Here is a 22,202-nt window from a genome sequence, read left to right as displayed (position 1 = left end):
CACAAATGAGTCTCTTGGGAGCCATTGTGTTGAAGATCTCTAGGGGAAACACTTCAATCAGCAGATGAAGGCAAAGCACAATAGAGTTAATGCTGGACTAATAACATTTTGGCTGTGCATAATACCATACTTTGAGGTGTTTTATACTTGAAACAAAATCATCTGTCTGTGATATGTTCACGTGTGATTGATGAGTCTCCCTCGCATCTCCCAAGTATACTGTGCTTGATCAAGGATGTTGTATAATATTTGACATTTTCTTTGTGAAAAGTGAACAATACATTTAGCAGATTACGAGATAAAAAATACACATAACATAGTTTTCACAAACATAGTTTTCTTGATTATAATACCACACCTCTGGACGTTCTGAGCAACAACAGCAATAAGTTTGTAACCTGGCTAATGACCTTTTCCTGTGATAAGGAGTTTGAAGTACTAAATTATTCCTGTGATAAGGAGTTCCCGAAGTCCTAAATTGCTTAAATCCTGTGAAGCTGACCGTTTAACTTGCTGTGTCTGTTGACCTGATTGACCACAGGTTGTCGGTGCTTCAATTGTGCATTGAGTCACAAGTGTTGGCTAAGCATACAACAGCATGAAACTTTTATATATGATAACTTCTTATTCTGTCAAATCTCTATCACTTGTTACTATTAGTCTATGACAGTATTTGGTTATTAAAATGAAAAAAAGGATATAAAAAAAACAAAAGCGAATGCAGTACTTGCTGCAAAGTAAAATTCCTAAATGTCATGATTTTTAAACAATGTATACAACTCAAATTCATCCAGGATAAAAAAAAAGTAAAATTCTTAATTCTACGCCTGGCATCGCAATGCGCTAGCAGGCCGGCAACGCGGACAACAATTTTGGCCAGCCAGCATCTCACTCTCGCACAGCAATCGACCGTGTGATGGCACCAGAGGGGGAAGTTTGCGAATCAGCCTCCAAGTCTCTCTTCAACATTTTGAATGGATTTCGATTTACGACCATTTTGACTTACAATCGTTTGTTCGGAATGGAACTCTGGCGTAAGTCGGATGTTACCTGTATATATATACAATAGCACATTTATTATACATAGAATAAGGTATGTTGTGTGTAGTTTTAAGGCTTATTTAGTTGAAAATTATATTTTATGGAGACCTCGGAACAGATTATTCTCATTTTAATGGTTTCCTATGGGAAATAATTTTTTGGGATACACTCCTTTCACCTTACACATTCTGTCTGGGAACTAATTGGGTTCGTAAGCCAAGGCCCCACTGTATATATCGAAAGATGAACAGTGTACTTCAGCATTCCAAAATTAGATGAAATCACATTAAAAGAATACAAAAACAAAACATGATACATAAATACACTCAACATTTTATTTAACATTCTGGTGCCTATACTTTCATGAAGTCTTGTAACATTTACAATTCAAATGAAGGGCTTGACAACAACGAGAACATTTTTTTTTTCTTCTGTAATTCCTTTTGCAGTGTGCATATAGTATATTTGCGGGTTTAAAACAACAACTAACGTTTTAACTCTTACACTACTGGTAATGTATTTCTTTATTTTAACGTGAAGCACAGATGATTTCCTTTCTTTGTGCAGAGACTGAGCAGAACATGTATCAAATTGCATGGCAGATTTTCAATCTTGATTATTTACATGTGTAAACCTTTAGAATTGATTGGTTCAAAATGGTATCACAGCATACACACAGCACAGTACAATAATTGTGTGAAGGTGTGGTTATTTTCCGTCTCTGCTTTAAAAAAAAATGACAAGAGTCTGAGAACTCCACATCGTCTTCATCTTTTTCTCCTTCATTTACATGTAAAGAAACCTGCTAATTAATTCAACAGTTGTGACTCGACATTCATTTCTTACGAAAAACACAGTAGTTCCACACATCAAATAAAGTTCACAGTTTATTATGGCCGGAAAATAAACTTACCTATAAACGGTATTTAAAATCGCAGCTACACATTGACGTAGTCAACCCGCTGAGAATATCTCGTCAGTCAAGCAAGCAAAAGTGTTTACATTGTGTAAATTCAAGCAAAATAAACACATAATTGGAATCACGGGGCTGAGACGTTCCCAAAATAGCGGCATAATTAACATGTTGATGGTAATTAGTGATCAAGTTTTTTGCTGAGCAACATTGCGGTACAGGCACTCAATCCGATAAGAGGGAAATTTTACGGAGTCACATTTGAGCTATGAATTGTGGGTAAACTGTAAAACACAAACACTTTTGATTATACGGATAATGAATCCGGCAAGTGTGCAACATTTTCAGCAGACTGTGTTTCTTCCCGTCAATACTTTCTGGAATTTCTTGAGAAGAACACACATTATGTGCAAAAACAAGCTTTTTTTTTTTCATTTCTGTGACTTTCATTTCACAACAGGAAATGGCCTCGAGCGTTGCTAAAACTGTTAGCAAGTAAGAGAATACGCAAAAAGAAAGGCTTAAGGAAAAAGAATAACGGCGAAGCAGCTGATCGTTGAGTACAGGACAATGAGCTTTTGATGGGATAATTTCGGGAGGGTAGGCGGGCTAAAACATACTTGTATGCACTATTAATACAAGCCTGTGGTATTCTCAAGAAATTACAGTATACTACTCAAGAGAATTGCTCAGTTTGAGGAGTAGCTGTGCTGCCATTTGAGGTTTTTAAGCTTCCAATGCTGCAAGAGGCAGTTGAGTGGCGAGAAGTGATGTAGCTTTTCTTCCTGGATGACAATGACCACTTCCTTCCGGAGCTACTACTATCACCATCGGCAGAGTCATAAACCGCGACCATGGTGGTGTCCATTCTAGTGAGCGTGTACATACTGCTTTGCCGCATTGGGTGCTGCCGGGTCGCGCGAAGTTCTAACTCGTCGTAGCTGGACACCTTGATGAAAGGGCACCAGCGAAAAGCTCGCTTGAAGCCAGCACGAAACCTAACGTCGCATCAAAGAGCAGAGAACAGGAGGAATGTCAAAAGGAGGGTGATTGATCAGAGTGTGAGGAGAAAATGACAGCGCCAAGAAATGTCACAAAAAAGGGAGGAAACCGGAGGACCCGAAGAAAACCCGCAAAAACGCATACAATTTAAGTCTCACGATTTGGTCGGGAGATTCCAGATATTGACCACAATACTCATAATATTCACTTTATAAAGAAACTATTCACACAATACAGACAGTTAATTTGTAAGGTGAAACAAAACAAAATGTAAAAAATAAATAAATATATGTACATGTAAATGTACATGTACATGTACATATACACGCAACCTCCACACAGGGAAGCCGGAGCTGGAATTGAATCCGGAACCCCTGCACTGTGAAGTCGACATGTTAACCACTTGACTATCGGGCTGCCCCACATCTGAAGCCATAAATAACATAATCTTTTCGCAAAGCATGTGATCTGAGTTCTTGCATTAACTCCTGTGTAACAAAATGAAAATACAAGGATATTGATGAGCACAATGCATCCTCACTTTCCTCGATGGATTTTGTCATGCATTTCACTACAAATTTTGCTGACAATTTTATCAACACGCGTGCCTGTTATGATAATGTTTTGCACTGTAACTCACCTGCTGTTCAGGCAGCAATAGATAATGGGATTGTACATGGTGGAGCTCATGGCCAGCCACAGCACAGACAGATAAACTTGCTGGATGGACTTCCACTTGATCAGATGCTTGTTGAGGCCCGTTACGATGAAGTAGATATGATAGGGGAGCCAGCACAGTGCAAAAGTCACCAGGACGATGATCATCATCTTCACCACCTGGTTTAAAAAAAGAGTAAATGGAGAAGATGATTGATATCCACGGGACATACAGTAAAGTCTCGTTATATCGATATTCAAGGGAGTCCGAAAAAATATCGATATAACCGGGACTATCGATATATCCGACCCTGTTTGCATGTAATTTTCTCCGTGCGTGCATAGAAATAGTATCGATATAACCGGGACTATCGATATATCCGATATCGATATAACGAGACTTTACTGTATATCGTCCAGACTGCGTCATCCTCACGATGTTCGCGTGGTGTGCTGGAGCCTATCCCAACAGGCTTCGGATACTAGGTGGGAACCCATCAAAAACCCATCTGCTGTCACACTCACAGAAAGGGACAATTTAGACTGTTCAACCAGCCTGCCATGCATGCTTTTGCAATGTGGGAGGAAAGCAAAAAAACCCGGAGAAATCCCACACGGGAGAACATGCAAACTCCACACAGGGTGGCCAAAGCGGGATTTGAGCTCACCACCTCTGCGCTGTGAAGTCGGCGTGCTAACCAGTTGACTACCGGGCCACCTTGACGGAATGTCATTGACTAAAAATAAACAATAGGGGACCACATTCCAGAAATGTCCACGCAAAATCCATATTTCTTGTGGTGCAAAGAAAAATCTACTTAGAGGATTAAAATTAGTATGTGGACATTTACTATTTCAATGTATACTCTCAACAAGGGCAGCAAAAACGGGCTGATGTTAAACTCTCTAACCTGTATGTGTGTGATGAGAAACGTATTCATATTCATTGTATTTGTGTTTTGCATCGTACTACAATCCATATTGGGTCCAGATCACCACCAATAATCTACATGTTAACAAGGCCATGTTGCCTGCTCCAACATTCAATCACGGGGCCGGTGTTCTGACAACTTGCTTTCAACAAGTCACTCGCAACTGTTTGATCCCTGGCAAAACACTCTTGGTCACTACCGTGCGTCTGCTCAGCAGCAAACTACCGGAGACAAAACAGACATCAGCGTCTCTCGCTGGAAATGTAAACTCATGCAGAAACATGTGCACAAAAGAACACATCTGCGTATTATTCAAATACTCACGGCGTACAACAAGTCAGGCTGTGTAGTCTGCGATGAGAGAATTAAGAATGTGGTAATGTTTTCCATGCTATAAGAGTTACTCAAAATGTGTCAACTCAATTCAATTCAGTCAATTTAATGAGGGATTGATAGAGATAAGAGAATAAGAAGTTATCATATTTAAAAGTTTCATGCTGTTGTATGCTTAGTCAACACTTATGACTCAATACACAAGTGTAGCACAGGCTCAGGGATCGGCCTCAGAGCTGCATTCACACTTTCCATGAGACTTTCAAGTATTATTACAAAAATAATAATCTAGCCATACCCTTTGTCTACAACTGTATCCCTTACCTGTCTGATGAGTTCTCTTTGGTATTCGTGATGCGGTTGTTTACGAATATTCTCGAGCAAACCGTTGAGACCTTTACGGAGAACCGCAGAGACTTGACGGAAGAGAGGCCTGTAGTTTTTTTTAATTAGGTGACTTTGAAGGCAATTAACTGCAACTAGGTTGTATTTAGAGGTGTCGCAGCAGAGCAGCTGAATAGAAATAAGAACCACACTTCAGATTTATATTCATCTAAAAAGCATTTTTGTTCCACTTGACGACTATGTACTTTGTAGTGCAGAACCACGTGTTCTCTCATGTTAAATCTTGAATAAATACACCCAAGTTTAAGATTGTAAGGTCAATGCGAATGGTATAAATGCTTTTTCAAGACACTGTAAACAACCACTCACACTCAAGAGTCAAACCCAGTAAAAAAAGAAACAAGCATCGTAACTTTGAATTACATTGCATCACGCACATGTTATAGCTAGAAGTGTTGTACACTGTAGCTAACATGGATACACGACACACTATTCCAAAATATCTTATGTCCTTTTTTTACACTTTATTGCATTCAATTGAAATTAGCTAAGGGGAAAACATTCTACAATCATACTGATTTGTAGTGCGTTGTTGAACAAAACTAATGAAACTCAATGCTAATGAGCATTTTAATGCAGAAAAAGGTTCCCGAGTAACAATATAATTGACCAAAACAGTCTTGGGGCTTTTCCCACTGCTAGATTTATGTTCGTTCATTATACCAATAAATGACTATCCATCAATTATCTTGAGGTCAGAATGAGCATCGCCATCTACAGCCCATTTGCAACGTGATACAGCGAGCAGAGACTGTTATAATGATACGAAAGTGGGTGGAGAAAACCTGGGGTTATAAAAATAAGAGGATTTTATAATAATGTTGTCATCCTTTGGAAAGAGACATGGAGGTCACGTGTCCTTTATTTAATCAACCTTAACCACACGTTTCAATTTGAATGAGGATTCGCAGTGTGTGAGAATTGAAAAGCATGTTTCGATTAGTGCCTTATTTGTGCTAGCTGGACTAAATTGTCTTTATTTTCTATCATGCATAAAACTTTTCAAAGCATTGTTTGAGTGCTATATAGTGACGTGAATGGTCTACATTGATGTGGGCAGGATACAAAGTGTGATTGTCTACATGTGCCCTGTGATTGGGTGGCAACTAGTTCAGGGTGCACCTCAGCTCGTGCCCAAAGTTAGGGGATAGGATAGGCTCCAGTACCTGTGAGGATTTGTTGCTCAGATAATGGATGCAAAGATGTTTAATTTATCGTTCACTTTGTTGTGTTAATTCATTTATTTTGGTGTTATTTCAGGTTGTCTGAAAAAATACCGATATTCAGGTGAATTCTTTTCTCATCTTACGTTGCTCACCCATCCATTGCTTGTTAAAAAAAAATGAGAAAATAAAAGAAAGAAAGAAAAAAAGAAAAGCCTCACGTTGTGTAAAATGGCAAGACTAAATAATTGATTTATCAATTAAGCTCATCATGAAGACACAAGGAATAATGATATAGCTATCAGTGTCCAAAAAGAGAAATAGCCCTTGTGTAAATATCCAGTAAATTGTTCGACTACATAAAATTAAAGGACAACCGACATCACTTTTTTGTTTCCTAACTGACACCAGAAAAACGTTTTATAGCATCTAAAATACCCAAAATACGCAGGCGGATATTTTTAGTCAAATTCAAAATACCAATAAAAATGACTTAAAGTGTCCAAAATCTGCAAAAAAATTGAGCTGCGAATTGGGCATTTTCAGAAAGTCCCGCCCCCAGTTCATGACATCACGCCAAGATGTCTTGCATTGCTCGAGAATCAAAACAATGGCTTCAGATTCGGAGAAGATGCTTTCTTGTTACACATCAAGTTATAAATATGATTCAAATAGTTCTGAAGAGGAAAGCATACATGCTTGCAATCGATTAAAGAAGGTTTTCTGGGTCGTTTTGATGGCTCAAGACTGATGTGTAGTGTCACAGAAAATGCAGAAGATGGCGGTAGAGCTGCGTTGGAAATAGTTTTGTTTTTCAGCTTTGATTTTTTTCCAACAAACATCAAAGAGTTGTCTCGGTGTAACATACAACGATTCACCATTGCGTTATTATAATAATATACTTCTAATTTCACCATCAACACGGATCAACACGAAGTTATCAGACCAAACAAAGTACCGCAAAACGCATTGAGGTAATGCAAGGTATGTCCTTTTTCAGTCAGGGGCGTTCCTTCAGTGACGTAGGGTGAGGACTCGTCACCAACTCAAAAACAAGACTTCCGGAATATTCAGTCTTAAAAGGTAAAATATAGCTATATGCGGTGAAATCTTTGTAAAATACGCTCAGTAGAAGTCATTTGAAGTGATTTTACAAATTATGGACACAACTTGTCCGGAGACGTCGGTTGTCCTTTAAAAAGCCACATTGAATCGTCCGGCCAAATAATTAACTGTACAACCCTATTCGAAATTGTTCCCATGTGTAATATGTAGTTTGCCCACCACTGACATGATCAACAGTGACTCCTATTATCAATAAGATAAAACTTCTTTCCGCTCAGCACACATGTAAGCTTTGATTGCAGAAGTTTCATACGGGGCAGAAGTCACTGACTAGGTCTGTGCTTACAAAGATGATGAGAAATCACAAAAAGCAACGAATCGGTGACCGACCACCTCACTGACACACTCTGTTCTCTAAAAGTGTGTTATTGGTGCAAAATGCAGTACTGTAACACTATTTTCCTCGATTACATTGCTGATACAGGAGTTCTTTCTACATCAATATGTCCCTCCATCTACTTTATCTAAGAGACCTTTACTTCCTTAATCATCTTGTCAACTGAACCGCTGAATGTCGTGAGTGGTTTACAGACGTGATTGCCTTCCGTAAAAAGCTCTCAGCACAGGATAGCACAAATCCATGAAATTGGTTTCTGCCGGGTAGTGTTCTGTGAAATAACGGAGAAATCGATAAAGTGTTATTGTTGAAAATATGCTGTGATTGATGTCAAATACATGTAGCATGTTGAAAAAAAACAGCAGTTAAAACAATTCAGATGTCAAATATGCTAATATGCATGACATATAGCACAGATGAAATTACTGTCCTCTCGGACCCAGCGTGCAAGGCACTTATAATGACTTTAGCAAACATAATAAACATGAAAACGCCAATTTGCCGGGAGAGGGGAGCCGCTCCGTGTTCACGTGCCGCCATCTTGGGAAAAACAAAAAAACAAAAATAATAAAAAATATGAAAAGTCAAAGACACACACAGTCATTCATTCTTCAGCACTTTCTGTAACCTCTTTGTGATGACATGAAGCAGTTCTAGATGAAAGAGGAGAGGATCAAAGCATCCATTTCAGCAGTGGATCAGGGACGTCATGGTGGAATTTGCACGTCTACTACAAGCTAAATGTTGAAAGCAAACACGAAGCTGTAGCATCCATTGACGAAAAGACATTGTCTCACATCTCCTCTCCCACATAAATCCGCTTCAATTCCAAGCCGCGACAGTTCTACATACGCATGGGCGCTCTGCGCTGACGCTCCTTTCTTCTTATCGCGGGCTCCTTAAGCCATGCATCCATCCAACCGCAGACAAATGACAAATCAAAAGAGAGTCTCAATGGTGAGAAAACAGTTGTACATGAGAAAAAAACTATCCTGTGGATCATTGGTCGACGCTTAACCCCCCTTTGGGACATCGGTTACTGCAAAGGGCAGCTTATCGTGTTATCAGGTTACAGGGTGCATGAAATGTTTAAAGTTGCTTCTTTAGATCATTAAATCATTGCCTATGACCATCTGCCCTGCAGACAGGAATTGTGATTAGAGCATTCCCAGTGCGGCATGCCTGAAAATGCTCTTGGGTCGCACGACGGCATACAATAAAACGTAAGCCAAGTTGTCTTCTTCCTCACAATCAAATATCCTTAAGGGGAAAGGTCAGCTGCCAACAACAAGCATTCCCTGTCTGAAAGAGTCAAGGCAGACTTATAATATTATTAGTGCTGCACCCGGGCTTGACATTTGAAATACCAAGCCCTGGGCAGGGACTGAAAATAGGGAACCCCTTGTGTTTAGTCTGTCTACCATTGAAGATGATGAGAAACTACAACAAGCAAAGAATCAGTGACTGGCCACCTCGCTGACCTGCTATGTTCTCCCACGAGGTGCGTGATTGAGGGTGAAATGGAGGAACTCTATTTTTATAGACTATGTTAGTGAAACAGGAGCACGTTCTGCTTCAATACGTCCCTCCCTCCCATCCACTTCATCTAAGTGACCTCGGCTTCCGTAATCATCTTGTCAACTGAATTACTTTGTGGGGTGTGAGTGGTTTACACAATCTCGGATTCAAGAGAAACAATTGGGTTTTCGTACGGGCCATGGAACAATGGACCAGCTCTATTCAATCAGCAAGATCATTGAACGTCTGCACCGCGAGTCCGACGGGCGAACCAGTTCACCCCCTACACATATTTTATGTTTTTAATGAAACAATCATTCAACAACATCATATAAACATCTTGATATGTGCACACATTCTGTATTTTGAAATATAAAATGAGGAAATATGTATTTTTAAACGTGGAATTTTGACCAAATAATTTGATTGGAGTCCATTATTTCAGTTAATACGACTATGGTTTGAATTTTGAACAAATATTGTTGATCATAAGAACATAGTCTCACTGTAATAATATAACACTCAATTTAAGTCATTACTTAATTTTATTCGTGATTTGAACAACATTGTTTGTTTTTCATTCATGTAATATTATTGTGATGAGATATAAATCCTATAGTCATTTTTTTCACAGGCGTTCGTGGTTGATTCTTCTTTCGAGTTATATTTTTAAAAATTGTTCGAAAGACACACATATAAAGGCACAGTTTTGCTGATGAAAAACATCCTGAGTTGGTCAAACTGTATCAATTTGAATACATTGATAGAAAGCTGATGAAATTTAGCACATTTGTCAACTTGAATCAACAAAAGCTTGCTAAATATGTTTTCTTTTGACAAGCAACAATATATGCGTAATCTATGTTTGATGATTGACAAGAATACTGCCATTCATGAATTGATGTTTTGTTTTTTCATGCTTGGGTGCTGATAAAACGCTGGCCATGTCCTCTGGCAATGTTTCTTCTTTTCCACAAGGGGGCAGTAGTTCCCTTTTTTCCATGTTTGCGCTTGGTTCTAGCTTCAGTTGTTTTTAAAGCCCTATATAAACCAATCTATATGTATTGCATTGTATTTTGGACAGCCACGTTCATTTCAAGCTCATATAACTCCAGACCCATATAATTTAGGAATTAACTCTTTTTTTTGCTGATGAAAAAAAAGATGCTAAGGATTCGAATGCTGTATTGTACGTTTATGTAGTCCTAAAACTCAATAGTCTGTGGGTTCTGGAATTCAAGTGACAATGACAAAAGCACTGGAGTAGACACGTATTTGCACGTCTGCCAGTGAATGAGATAAGGACTAAGTTTTTAATATACCCATTGATTTTATATTAATTACAGTCAGAGTGATTGGTCTTTGCCTCATCTGGTCTTGTAGCATCTTTTAACACAAATCTTCCTCACATATGTGGTCATTGTGCACAGTGCGGTATTTTTTTGTCATGAATGTCATGTTGGTAGAGATCTTTTTAGGCCTGGAGGCTGCAGTCAGGCTTGGTTACAAAAGTGAACAGCCTCAGGCAACACTTTCAAGCATAACAAAAAACAGCTGACTGAAAGCAAATTTATACCTGACTTTTAGCCAAAACAAAATAGCACACTCACACGCACACACGCACACACACACACACACACACACACACACACACACACACACACACACACACACACACACACACACACACACACACACACACACACACACACACACACACATAAATTCCTGTTTCAATGGTTTTGTGAGGTCTGGATAACTCCATATAAAGGAGTGAGGACCACCGTTGCTGATAAGTTTAGAGAAGAACCAGTGTTACATTTGAACACTAAATGTCACCCCATTTCCCACTTCAACTGTTATTTCAACTGAAATAACAGCAGGAGTGAGGTTTCTGAATGGGTACATTCAAAGTCCTCACCCCTGTAGTCAATTTGGTTAATATATCGTTTTACTTTTTGTGCTATTAACTTGTTCCTCTCATTAACCACGCACACACACACACACATAAACACACACAGTGAGTAAAAAGTGTGTGTATCCAAGTGAAATGAAAATACACCAAAAAATCATTTTGGGTGAATTTGTGAGGACCTCTCTGAAACTTTAACAGATGCATATGTAGACCCTCTAGAAGCCTTTAGAATGAAATACTTGTAAGGACCAGCCAAAAGGTCCTCACTTGTCAAAAATGTCCTCAATTCGTATGGTATAAATCAGAATCAGAATCAGAATCAGAATACCTTTATTCGTCCCGCAATGGGGAAATTTGCAGTCCACAGCAGCAATTGAAGAGGGATGGGGTTGGGGTGGGAGTGAAAGGATAGAAAACAAGATATTCTAAGCATAACAAAATAAAAATGTCAACTGTATACTGTGCAAATGTAGATGTGCAAAAACCGTTCTATAAACAAGACTGTACATAGTGCAGAATCAATGTTAGTGGTCCTCACAGGACTAGTCATACAAACACACACACACACACACACACGAACCCACCACAATATGTTCTACTCAACATCATGAAAATGCCCATTTGCGGTGGCCTGCACTAAAATCTCAAAGATGTTTGTTGAAATCCAGTATTCCATCTGAACTATTGCACTGCTGTTCTCGCTAAATAATAAATGAATATCTTTGCCGTTTTGTTGCAGAAATGATTTGTAGTTTATGAGATTAATCCAATTGAATCGCTCTTGATAGATTATATGGGAGGATTAGGGGCTACATGTAGAATGTTGTACAGTCTAATATGGGTTTCCAAGGTTTTACTTGACACATTCAGAAACGTAACAATCATTTGACATGTCTTTCTGTATGCATATATGTATAGATGCATTAATGCATGAGGCAAGCCAAAATATTAGAAATACTTGAAAAAAACACGAGCAAAGAAATATCAGGAAGAAAAAAAGTAGATAGGAGTGGAATGAAATACATAGAGAATTAATTGTAAAGTGATACCTCAGTTTACGAACGGATTAAAATGAGCTGTTCCTGTTCAGAATTGTCTTTGATTCTGTGATAAAAAATTGCAATGATGACATTTTAAGAGATTTCAAGGGATTGGCCAGTGTTAATTAATACACACGATCAAGCAGCGTAACACTTCCTCGAATATTGACCACCTATATGGCGTTTGCATGTCTTCTCTGTGTTTGCTTAGATTTACTACTGAACATTTCGTGACAGTTGTTGAAAGGCCATTGCTACGAAGTACTGCTTTAATATCTACTTCTGTTTTATTTCCGTATTATCACCAGGTTGTCAATTAGGAGACTTAAAAGCACATTAACTAAATTCACATTACCGTGGGCCAGACTTGTTAATCACATCTGCTATTCCCTCATGAGGGGATCAATATTTTAACAGACAAATTAAATTAACACACTTGAGGGTAAGTCTGAAACTACGAGCAAAAGGAAGTTTTCAAGAGTTCATGATGATTTCACAACTCCTTTCTTGTCGAAGGAACTGTGTGTGTGTGACATTTTGATGCCATTTAGTTAGTGATCTGTTTGACTGAATTAAAGCGTCCTATTACAAGCTATACAAAGTAGTTGGCGCGTCGAGTTTATTTCCCCAGAGTGGTGTCTAATGTTACATCAAATATTCTCTAGGCACACATGTTTTGGCTTTTCGAGGACAGAGGGTCGTTTGCTGCTACAAAGTGTGTGAGGTGAATGAAATTAGCCCACCACCTTAATTGGTTCGAATCGATTTTCCTTTCTGAATATGCGGGTTTGGCGAGTGAGACACAATTCAGTGTAACAAAGCCATCACACTCAAACAGGATTTTAAACATAGTAGCGCAAATTGAAGGAAAGCATGGAAAGAATGAAAAGCACAAAAAGAGGTCTGTAATGACTTGCAAACGCCGCAAATGGCCACCATGCAGAAGCCACTACTGTGGCGTGCCCAGAGTGAAAACGGGTTTCCCTCTTTGGCTAAGTTGTGTAAACGTTACTCGGTTGTCCCAACAACAAGCACACACAGGCTCGCTCCATGGCAATAATGTTATGAAGCTCCCTAGCTCTCTGATGATCTCATCATTCAAATCAGTTATGTTGGATGAGGAAGACATTGAAAACAGGCTGGACAGGGACTCTTAAAGGACAACCGACACCACTTTTTTGTTTCCTAACTGACATCAGATAAACGTTTAATAGCATTTAAAATACCCAAAATACACGCAGTGTCTAAAAACTACTTCAAATTGAACCCGGAAGTGGCCAGTTTCAGAAGGCCCCGCCCCCTGGTTCGTGGTGTCACGCCAAGACGTCTTGCCTTGCTCGAGAATCAAAACAATTGCTTCAGATTCGGAGAAGATACTTTCTTTTTATTTATCCAGTTATGAATATAATTCAAATACAGTAAAGTCTCGTTATATCGATATTCAAGGGAGTCCGAAAAAATATCGATATAACCGGGACTATCGATATATCCGACCCTGTTTGCATGTAATTTTCTCCGTGCGTGCATAGAAATAGTATCGATATAACCGGGACTATCGATATATCCGATATCGATATAACGAGACTTTACTGTAGTTCTGAAGAGGAAAGCATACATGTTTGCAATTGATTAAATAATTTATTCTGTGTCATTTTGAGGCATCTGGACAGAAATGTAGCACCAGAAGATTGCGCCAGAGCTCCGTGGAATTGGGAATTTGTGTCAGCGAATATCAAATAGTAGTCTTGGTGCAACACACAACGATTCACCACCGCGTTATTCATGTGTTTTCCTTCTAATTTCGCCACAAACACGGATCAACACGAAGTTTTCAGACCAAACAAAGTACCGCAAAATGCATTGTGTGTCCTTTCTCAATCAGGGGCGTTCCTTCCGTGACGTGACGTCAGGAATCGTCACCAACTCAAAAACAAGACTTCCTGAATATTCAGTGCGAGTCTTAAAACGTAAAATATAGCTATATGCGTTGGAATCTTTGTAAAAAAACGCTCAGTAGAAGTCATTTGAAGCGATTTTACAAATTATGGACACAACTTCTCCCTCTCCCTAGTTGGTGCCGAGTTGAATGGTATAGAGAATGTAAGGAAGCTCAACCTGTGGTTCAGTTTTGCATATGCAAGTTGTCTTTTGGTGTCGTTTACAATTACATTTGTCAACGTTTCTGATAATAAGCAGCTAATTGCAATGATTAAATCGCCAATTATCCTGCAACCAAGTGTGCTTTGATGTATATCTGACCGTATGAAAAGCATGCTCACCTTTCTTTTCGCTCGCAGTTGTCCATGATAATTGTCAGAAGAATCTCCAGGTATCTCCCCTCCCCACAGGGTGACTCCCACAATAGAATAGGTGATGCCCATCACCACCAAAGGCAGCACATAGACCAGCACTGTCACTATGATGTGGTACCTTGAGGAGTATTTATAACAAAAAAATAAGGTGTTAGTATCTCCATTTCATAGACGATTTCCTCTTTATAAATAAATAGAGACTGTCACCATTTTTATCTCCGTGGCTGAAACAGACTGAATAAAAAATTGCTCACATGACAGGGTCGTCTTCCACACGGGGCCACGCCACAAAGCACAAGGTCCTTCGAGGCAGAACTCGAATTCTGGAGAAGTAGCAGAGAGGAAATGCCAGGACCACGGCAAGACTCCAGATGCAGGCAATGACTCCGGTGGTGGCCTTGGCTGACAAACGAGGCTTTAATGGATGGATAATGGCCATGTACCTGTAGGATCAATGGTCAGACGCTTTAGTGGCTATTAGGTAATTAATACTCAACTTGCAGGTCAATGCATTGCTTCAATAAGTGATCGTAATGTTGGAATTTCATGCCATTACTAGAACACTTGAGAACCAAAGACACAAATGTCCCCATTGTGGGACTATTAAAGGCTTTCTGATTCTGATTCTGATTGGCTGTAATCAAACCTTCCTCACGAAAACCAGACCGAACTTCCCTTCGTAGTCCTTGCTTTAGCCACAGTCACACAAAATGTCACGAGTTTGACACATTGGAAATTTGGATTTATTAAATATCAGACCGATCCAAACTTATTTTGTTAAGCTAGTGGAGGAAGGGAACCAAGTACCTTCTCGAAGCATAATTTATGACGCCATGTCTTGTACATGTTGGAGTGTTCCCTCACATTGCTCAGATGTCATAGATTATAATGCGTCCCTACAGGGAGGCACGGAGTTTACACCAGCTTTCTGAGTGTTATTTGCTTCACTGAAACTGCGTATGGCTCAAAGTTTTGGTGTTTGCGGATTATGTTTAATAATAAGGCTCATTTGTATATAATCTTAGAAAATACCCTGCTAAATATATGTACATTCCCATATTTAAACATGTGCAAATATCACCACCACACCAAGATGCATTTGTCACGGTTTGCAAGGTGGTGATGGTGGCGGATCTCAAAAAAGCAGGGAATAGGGAACAGCAGGGTGTCATTGACAAATTGTCTTAAAATAAAGACAGCAGGAACACGATCTCAAACATCAAAGTACTCAGAAGTACAAAGTAGCAAAGAAAACCATGAGTAAAAATATGCCAAGATGAAACAAACCTGACAGGGTGAAGCAAACATATACAATGACCCAACAACGAATAGTCGTGCCGGGAGTCCTTTCAACTGCCACTGATTGGAACGACCAACACCTGTGCAGGTGCCGGCGGGGCCGACAGCGCCTCCCGTTGGTCGCCAACAAGATCGCGACAGCATTCTGCTCTGCATCTCAGTTAACGACCATTTCAAGAACTGTGTGTGCTTTGTGATTGAAATGCTATCTGTTTGCTCATTTTCACCAGTTTACACCACACAAAAGCACACACACACAATCCCTTTGTTTATCAGGCCTTGCGTGTTTACAAAGAACCTGCGAGGTTTATATTTGAGTTCCAGTTCCCAAGACTGACATTTCTTAATTGAGTCTTTATCACAGGCCACTGACCTACTTTCAACTTAGTGTCTGGAACACAGATACAATCGACTGTATCTATTTCCCCGTAATTAAAGAGTCACAGCGGTCCTTGCATGATAAAGCACTATTGTCATGATTGCAAGGTGGAGGTGGCCCCCCCAAAAAAGCCGGCAGGAGGGAGGAGCAGGGTGTACTTGACAAATTGTATTTAATAAAGACAACGACTAAGTCGAAAACAGCGAAGTCATAAGAACAAAGAGTCCAAAGTAACAAACAAAAACCATGACCGAAAAATGACTGAAAAAGCAAACATTACAAGAATCAACAAACCGGACAGGATAAAACAAACATGACAGGGTCTAACATACAATGAATACCGAGTGCTTATGCCGGTAGTCCTTTTATACTCCTAATGACTAACAGGTGTGCCGCAGGACAGCTCTACCTGTTGGTCACAAACAGAAACGTGACAACTACAAGATATATTTGTGGCACACCAAGTGTACACTACATAAGGATTACTGATTTTTTTTAAACCACAAGAAGAAGCAAATTCACAATCAAGAGATCAAGAAATGTTGGCAAATAGTCATTCCAAAAGACATCCCAGAGGCAGATTAATGACCCCTGTCGTCTTTAACTCTCAACCAAAAAATCTCGTCATGCCTGAAGTGACTGGCTACTTTCGGGAATCGTCACATTCGAAAGCTTTTCAAAGCACAGTGACAATGACGACTCACAAACGCTTTTTCATTGCCCAATGTTTCACTAGCAGCAGTTACGTTGCGAGGAAAAAGTATCTGCGAGCACACTAAACGCCAAATTGTCCTTTCCCTGAATAGAGAGGGAAGATGGTCATGCTGCACTTTTATTTGTAAATGTTTTTCAAACGTAAATTCTGTCAGGGTTCTCCGTGACATTTTCAGCCATTTTTCATCTTTGACTGTTGTTTTTTTTTTTCTTCTTGAAGATAATAGGATGAAAACGCAAGGGCACAGATAATGATCATCTCCACATAAATCAAAAATGTCAGTCCCCACAACCATGAATATCAATGCTTTAATTTAGGCACTGTCTTAATACTTGCGTAATCGCTTGAATGATAATTCCGAATTTTAAAACTGATGTTCAATTTAGGCACCATAGAATACACATTTTTGCATCAATGATTTTGCAGGCGGAACACCAATATAACATTCAAGCTATGACACCATGAGTGGGATAGCTCACAATAGGTAGAAGGGAAAAAATATATACAGTGGGGCCTCGGTTTACGAACACCTTGCCTTACGAACTTTTCGGTTTACGAACGTTACATTGATGAAAATTAAACCTTGGCATACAAACTATTTTCGCGATACGCACCCCCCACCACGGCTGGCGGGGTAATCTTTGGCGGAAGAACACCACATGAACAGCGCCCCAGCCGCCCTGCCTTTCCACACCCCCTTTCTGTGAATGCACACGATCAAGAGAGAGAGAGAGAGAGAGAGAGAGACGTCGCCGGTCTGCCTTTCCACACCTCCTTTCTCTGAATCTCAGCCTGACACATGGCATGATGTTAGCCTTGGATCCTTGAAAGCAGCATGGTGATATGCAGGCTTTTATTGAACAGTTCCAGCCAGAAAAGACTGTGGCTATGAGAATCATCAACATAATGAATGATAATGTGATGCCTCAGTTTCGTAAGACCTTTCAAGTCAGAAAGCAACAGGTGTCAATTAAGAGCCATCAACGACTATCACAAATGTAAATAAAGTGACTTTACTATACTGTGCAGTGTATTTCTTTCATTACAATACAATAGCACATTTATTATACATAGAATAAGGTGTGTTGTGTGTAGTTGTAAGGCTTATTTAGTTGAAAATTATATTTTATGGAGACCTGGGAACGGATTATTTTCATTTCAATGGGTTCCTATGGGAAATTAATTTTTGGGATACACACTCTGGGAACCAATTAAGTTCGTAAGCCAATATATATATATATATATATATATATATATATATATATATATATATATATATATATGTATTTTTTTTTTTTGTTTTTTTTTTACAGTATGATAATTGCATTTGTGTTATACACTTTGCCGCATTCGATATATTTATTGCACAACAAAGAGGGAAGTAGGCTTAACACATCCAGGCCTGCTATTAGAACTGTCGGAGCAATTCGGCTCAGAAAATGTGACTGCTCCCCTGAGCTAAGTTTGGGTGGTCTTCAGCTTCTTGATCAAGGTCATGTCAACAGTGTCCTTATTAGTATTTCCACTACCTCTAGCGGACTGGTTCATTGGTTATAGAAACATTGTGATATCTATTGGAAAATATTGGAATACAGGACATTCCTTTTTTTTTTTTTTGCTCTGGCTGCTCAAACACACTTGCCAGTTACATTGAGGTGAAAAGAAGGACATTCATGTCTGAACGTGAACTATGGCCTTGCGCCATTTCAAGAGAGCAAAGAGCAAAGTACAAAAATGAGCATTGCATCGGCATCACTCAGTTCACGTCGTTTTTTTTAATTTAAAAAAACATATATTATTGAGGAAATCGGAAGGACAAAAGAAATCATATACCCCGCGGTTACAGAAACCAAAGTTAGCTTGACTGTGGGAAACAGGTCGTTGCCTCTGTGTATTGCAGCAAGGACGATACGTCACACCATATTCCAACCGTGACGCAGGTACATGCATGCATGATCAGGCCATTGCCATGACAGATGATGCCGAACTGATAGCGATCACCACATTACCTGAAGTCAGATGAGCAGGAGGCACACAATGGATGGCCATAATAATTGATGAATAGAGTGATTAATTGTGAGGCAATGACTTGGCAGCAGAATAGTTGCTTTTGATTCAGTCGACAGTTTAAAAACGAATACTATTAGAATTTAAACTACCGGTACATTCACAAAACAGGGTTAGATGGAGCACACTGATTTGCTGTGGTGACCCTTGAAGGGAAAAGCCAAAAGGAAAAGAAGACATTCAGTGCACATTCATTGAGGCAACTACTATGAGCAATGACACCATTTAGATTCATCAATTAGAGGATAACCGACATCACTTTTTTGTTTGCTAACTGACATCAGAAAAACGTTTTATAGCATCTAAAATACCCAAAACACGCAGTATGATATTTTTAGTCAAATGCAAAACACCAATAAAAATGACTTAAAGTGTCCAAACACGACTTCAAAATGAAACCGGAAATGGCCAGTTTCAGAAAGTCCCGCCCCCTTGTTCGTGACGTCACGCCAAGACGTCTTGCCATGCTCGAGAATCAAAACAATGGCTTCAGATTCAGAGAATATGCTTTCTTGTTACACATCCAGTTATGAATATTATTCAAATAGTTCTGAAGAGGAAAGTATAAATGTTTGCAATCGATTAAAGAACCTCTTCCGGGTCATTTTGAGGGATCAAGACTGATGTGTAGCGTCATAGAAAATGCAGAAGATTGCGGCAGAGCCCCGTTGGAAATTGGTTTATTTTTCAGCTCGGAATTTTTGTCAATGAATATTAAAGAGTTGTCTCGGTATAACATACAACGATTCACCATTGTGTTATTTATGTCTTTTCCTTCTGATTTCGCCATCAACATGGATCAATACGAAGTTTTAAGACCAAACAAAGTACCGAAAATGCATCGAGGTGATGCAAGGTATGTCCTTTCTCAGTCAGGGGCGTTCCTTCAGTGACGTAACATGAGGACTCGTCACCAACTCAAAAACAAGACTTCCGGAATATTCAGCGTGAGTCTTAAAACGTAACATATAGCTATATGTGGTGGAATCTTTGTAAAATACGCTCAATAGAAGTTATTTGAAGCCATTTTACAAATTATGGACACAACTTGTCCGTAGACGTCGGTTGTCCTTTAATCGTGCATGTTTTTAGGATGTGGGAGGAACCCCGACAAAACCCATGCAGGCACTTGGAGAACTTGCAAAGACCCCAAAAGAAGACCAGCTCTCAACTGTGAAATGGAGTTGATAATCAGTCATCCTCTGTGCCGCCTACCCCGAAGTAAATCATGAAAATCGAGTGTAATGCCCATCTCTTGTACACACGCAGTCACTCAGTGTCAACTATTAATTAGTCCAAGCGAAAATATGATGGATGGTGCCATACAGTGAGCAAGAAAGTGGACAGTCACATTTGAAACTGCTATGGTAGGTATGATCAACCCCACCCCATCAGGCCACTGCACATTAATTGCGCAACACATTTAACAGATGCCATCGAAACAGCAGCTTTTGCGCAAGTTGAGTTATTTTAAGCTAATGAATTCATTTTGAGCCACTGTTGATGAAAAACGGCACAGCCTATAAAGCATGAATGGGTGAAGAAGACATTTAGAATTCATGCTGAGATTGAAGTTGGCATATTTAGTTTTTTGTTTTTTTTTTCTGTCATTTGACATGTTTTGGAGCTTGAAATATTTACATGCTGCTGTAATCGTGCTTCAAAGAGGCTCAATTTCATGTGGACAGAATTCCTCCACTCTTGATTTTACAATGGTGTGTGGCATTGATGCTAAAATCTTTAACACAGCAATCGCAATATGAGATACACGTGCACAATTGAGAGTTTCGAAATAAATTCCAACATCGCAAATCTCTTCAGAGCATTAATTGGGACACAGTTAACAATTATTTATGGTCTTTATTATAGCCAACAATTATGTTTTTATATGAGTTCCCTAATATGAAAGGGGGTATAATGGGAAGAGCGTATTCCATGCAATTAAAACAACTCACCTATAGTGGTTTCCAATCAGTCAGATGCCTAATTAGTTATGATTGTATCAGGGTCAAATAAATAACAAGTGTGATAAGCGCTGCTCCAATTTCCATCTACAACCGTGAACTGTACATGATATGAATATGAGCTCATATATAGTTTATACTTGGCTATGATTATGAGGCTGGTCTTTTGAATGTTATGAACGAGGGCCACGGTCAGTAGGCGACATGGACGAACCCACCTGTCCACGGCGATTGCAGTCATGGAGTAAATGCTGGCGAACACGGACGTGACCGGAAAGAAGTTGTGGAATTTGCAGTAAGCCCCTCCAAAGTACCACTCCCCGTGGGTCGCGTAGATGAAGTTGATCAAAGTGTTGAAGGCGGCCATGGAGGCGTCCGAGAAGGCCAAGTTGAGCAGAAAGTAGTTGGTCACAGTCCTCATGCGTTTATGAGCCAAAATGATCCAAATGACGATCAGATTGCCGAACACGGCCACGGCCAGCACCGAACTGTAAGCAACCGACCAAAGGGCGACACGCCAGGGAGGCTGCACAAATTGGTTAGTGTAGTTTGAGGTAAGGTTCGATCCGTTCTGGGAAGCTGCCATTCTTGTCTCCTTTGCAAAAAGAAAAAAAATGAGCTACCAAGATTGACGCGGGACAAAATGAGACTGCAGAGATTTAAGTACCGCGGTGAGCAACAGGATCACAACCATTACTAAACACAGCCATCTCGTCCGAATTATGTCTGCCGTATAATTCTTGTAGACACGCGACTGATCCAAATGCCTGTTGAGAGAGCAGCAGCAACATTCGCTGGACGCCGTGCGCGCTCGCTGACGCACGAGTGGAATAGGCACACAAACTGGAGGAGATTGATCGACACTTGTGGCTGCTTTTTAAACCTCATGAATAACACATGCAAGTAGGACTGCGTGGTATCAATCAGAGCACATTGTGCTGCCATAATTTTGTTTTCAACCCAACTAATCTTATTTGCGAGCAGCCAAATAAAGGGGATTGAAATATGCCAGCTTTCTCTCTGTGCGTGTGTGCGCGTGTGTGTGTTTAGTTTGCAAAAATAACTAATTTACTGTCAGACGTGTA

The 22,202-nt window shown here is 39.7% G+C and overlaps 1 protein-coding gene across 1 annotated transcript; it reads right to left on the bottom strand.

Moving 5' to 3' along the window:
* Positions 1-1,371: 1,371 nt before the first annotated feature.
* Positions 1,372-21,935, bottom strand: tacr3a (tachykinin receptor 3a). Its single transcript, XM_089005781.1, has 6 exons — positions 21,785-21,935; positions 21,336-21,712; positions 14,948-15,136; positions 14,661-14,811; positions 3,597-3,793; positions 1,372-2,952 (listed from the first exon to the last, which is right to left on the bottom strand). Exons 1-6 carry the CDS (start codon positions 21,809-21,811, stop codon positions 2,631-2,633), a joined length of 1,263 nt encoding a protein of 420 aa, XP_088861907.1. The 5' UTR covers positions 21,812-21,935; the 3' UTR covers positions 1,372-2,630.
* Between the last annotated feature and the right edge of the window lie 267 nt (positions 21,936-22,202).

Source organism: Hippocampus bargibanti, linkage group LG10 (genome assembly GCF_051943395.1).
Source record: "Hippocampus bargibanti isolate YZ-2025 linkage group LG10, ASM5194339v1, whole genome shotgun sequence".
Taxonomy (NCBI): domain Eukaryota; kingdom Metazoa; phylum Chordata; class Actinopteri; order Syngnathiformes; family Syngnathidae; genus Hippocampus; species Hippocampus bargibanti.
The sequence above is the reverse complement of the archived record's forward strand: the minus strand, read 5'-3'. Positions and strand labels throughout refer to the sequence as shown.

Excerpts from the sequence above, each read along its gene's own strand:
- tacr3a (XM_089005781.1), bottom strand. The coding sequence starts at position 21,811 with ATGGTTGTGATCCTGTTGCTCACCGCG. Across the intron at positions 14,812-14,947 it reads GTGGAAGACGACCCTGTCAT|GTACCACATCATAGTGACAG; the intron begins GTGAGCAATTTT and ends ATACTCCTCAAG. Across the intron at positions 3,794-14,660 it reads AACTGCGAGCGAAAAGAAAG|GTGGTGAAGATGATGATCAT; the intron begins GTGAGCATGCTT and ends TTTTTAAACCAG.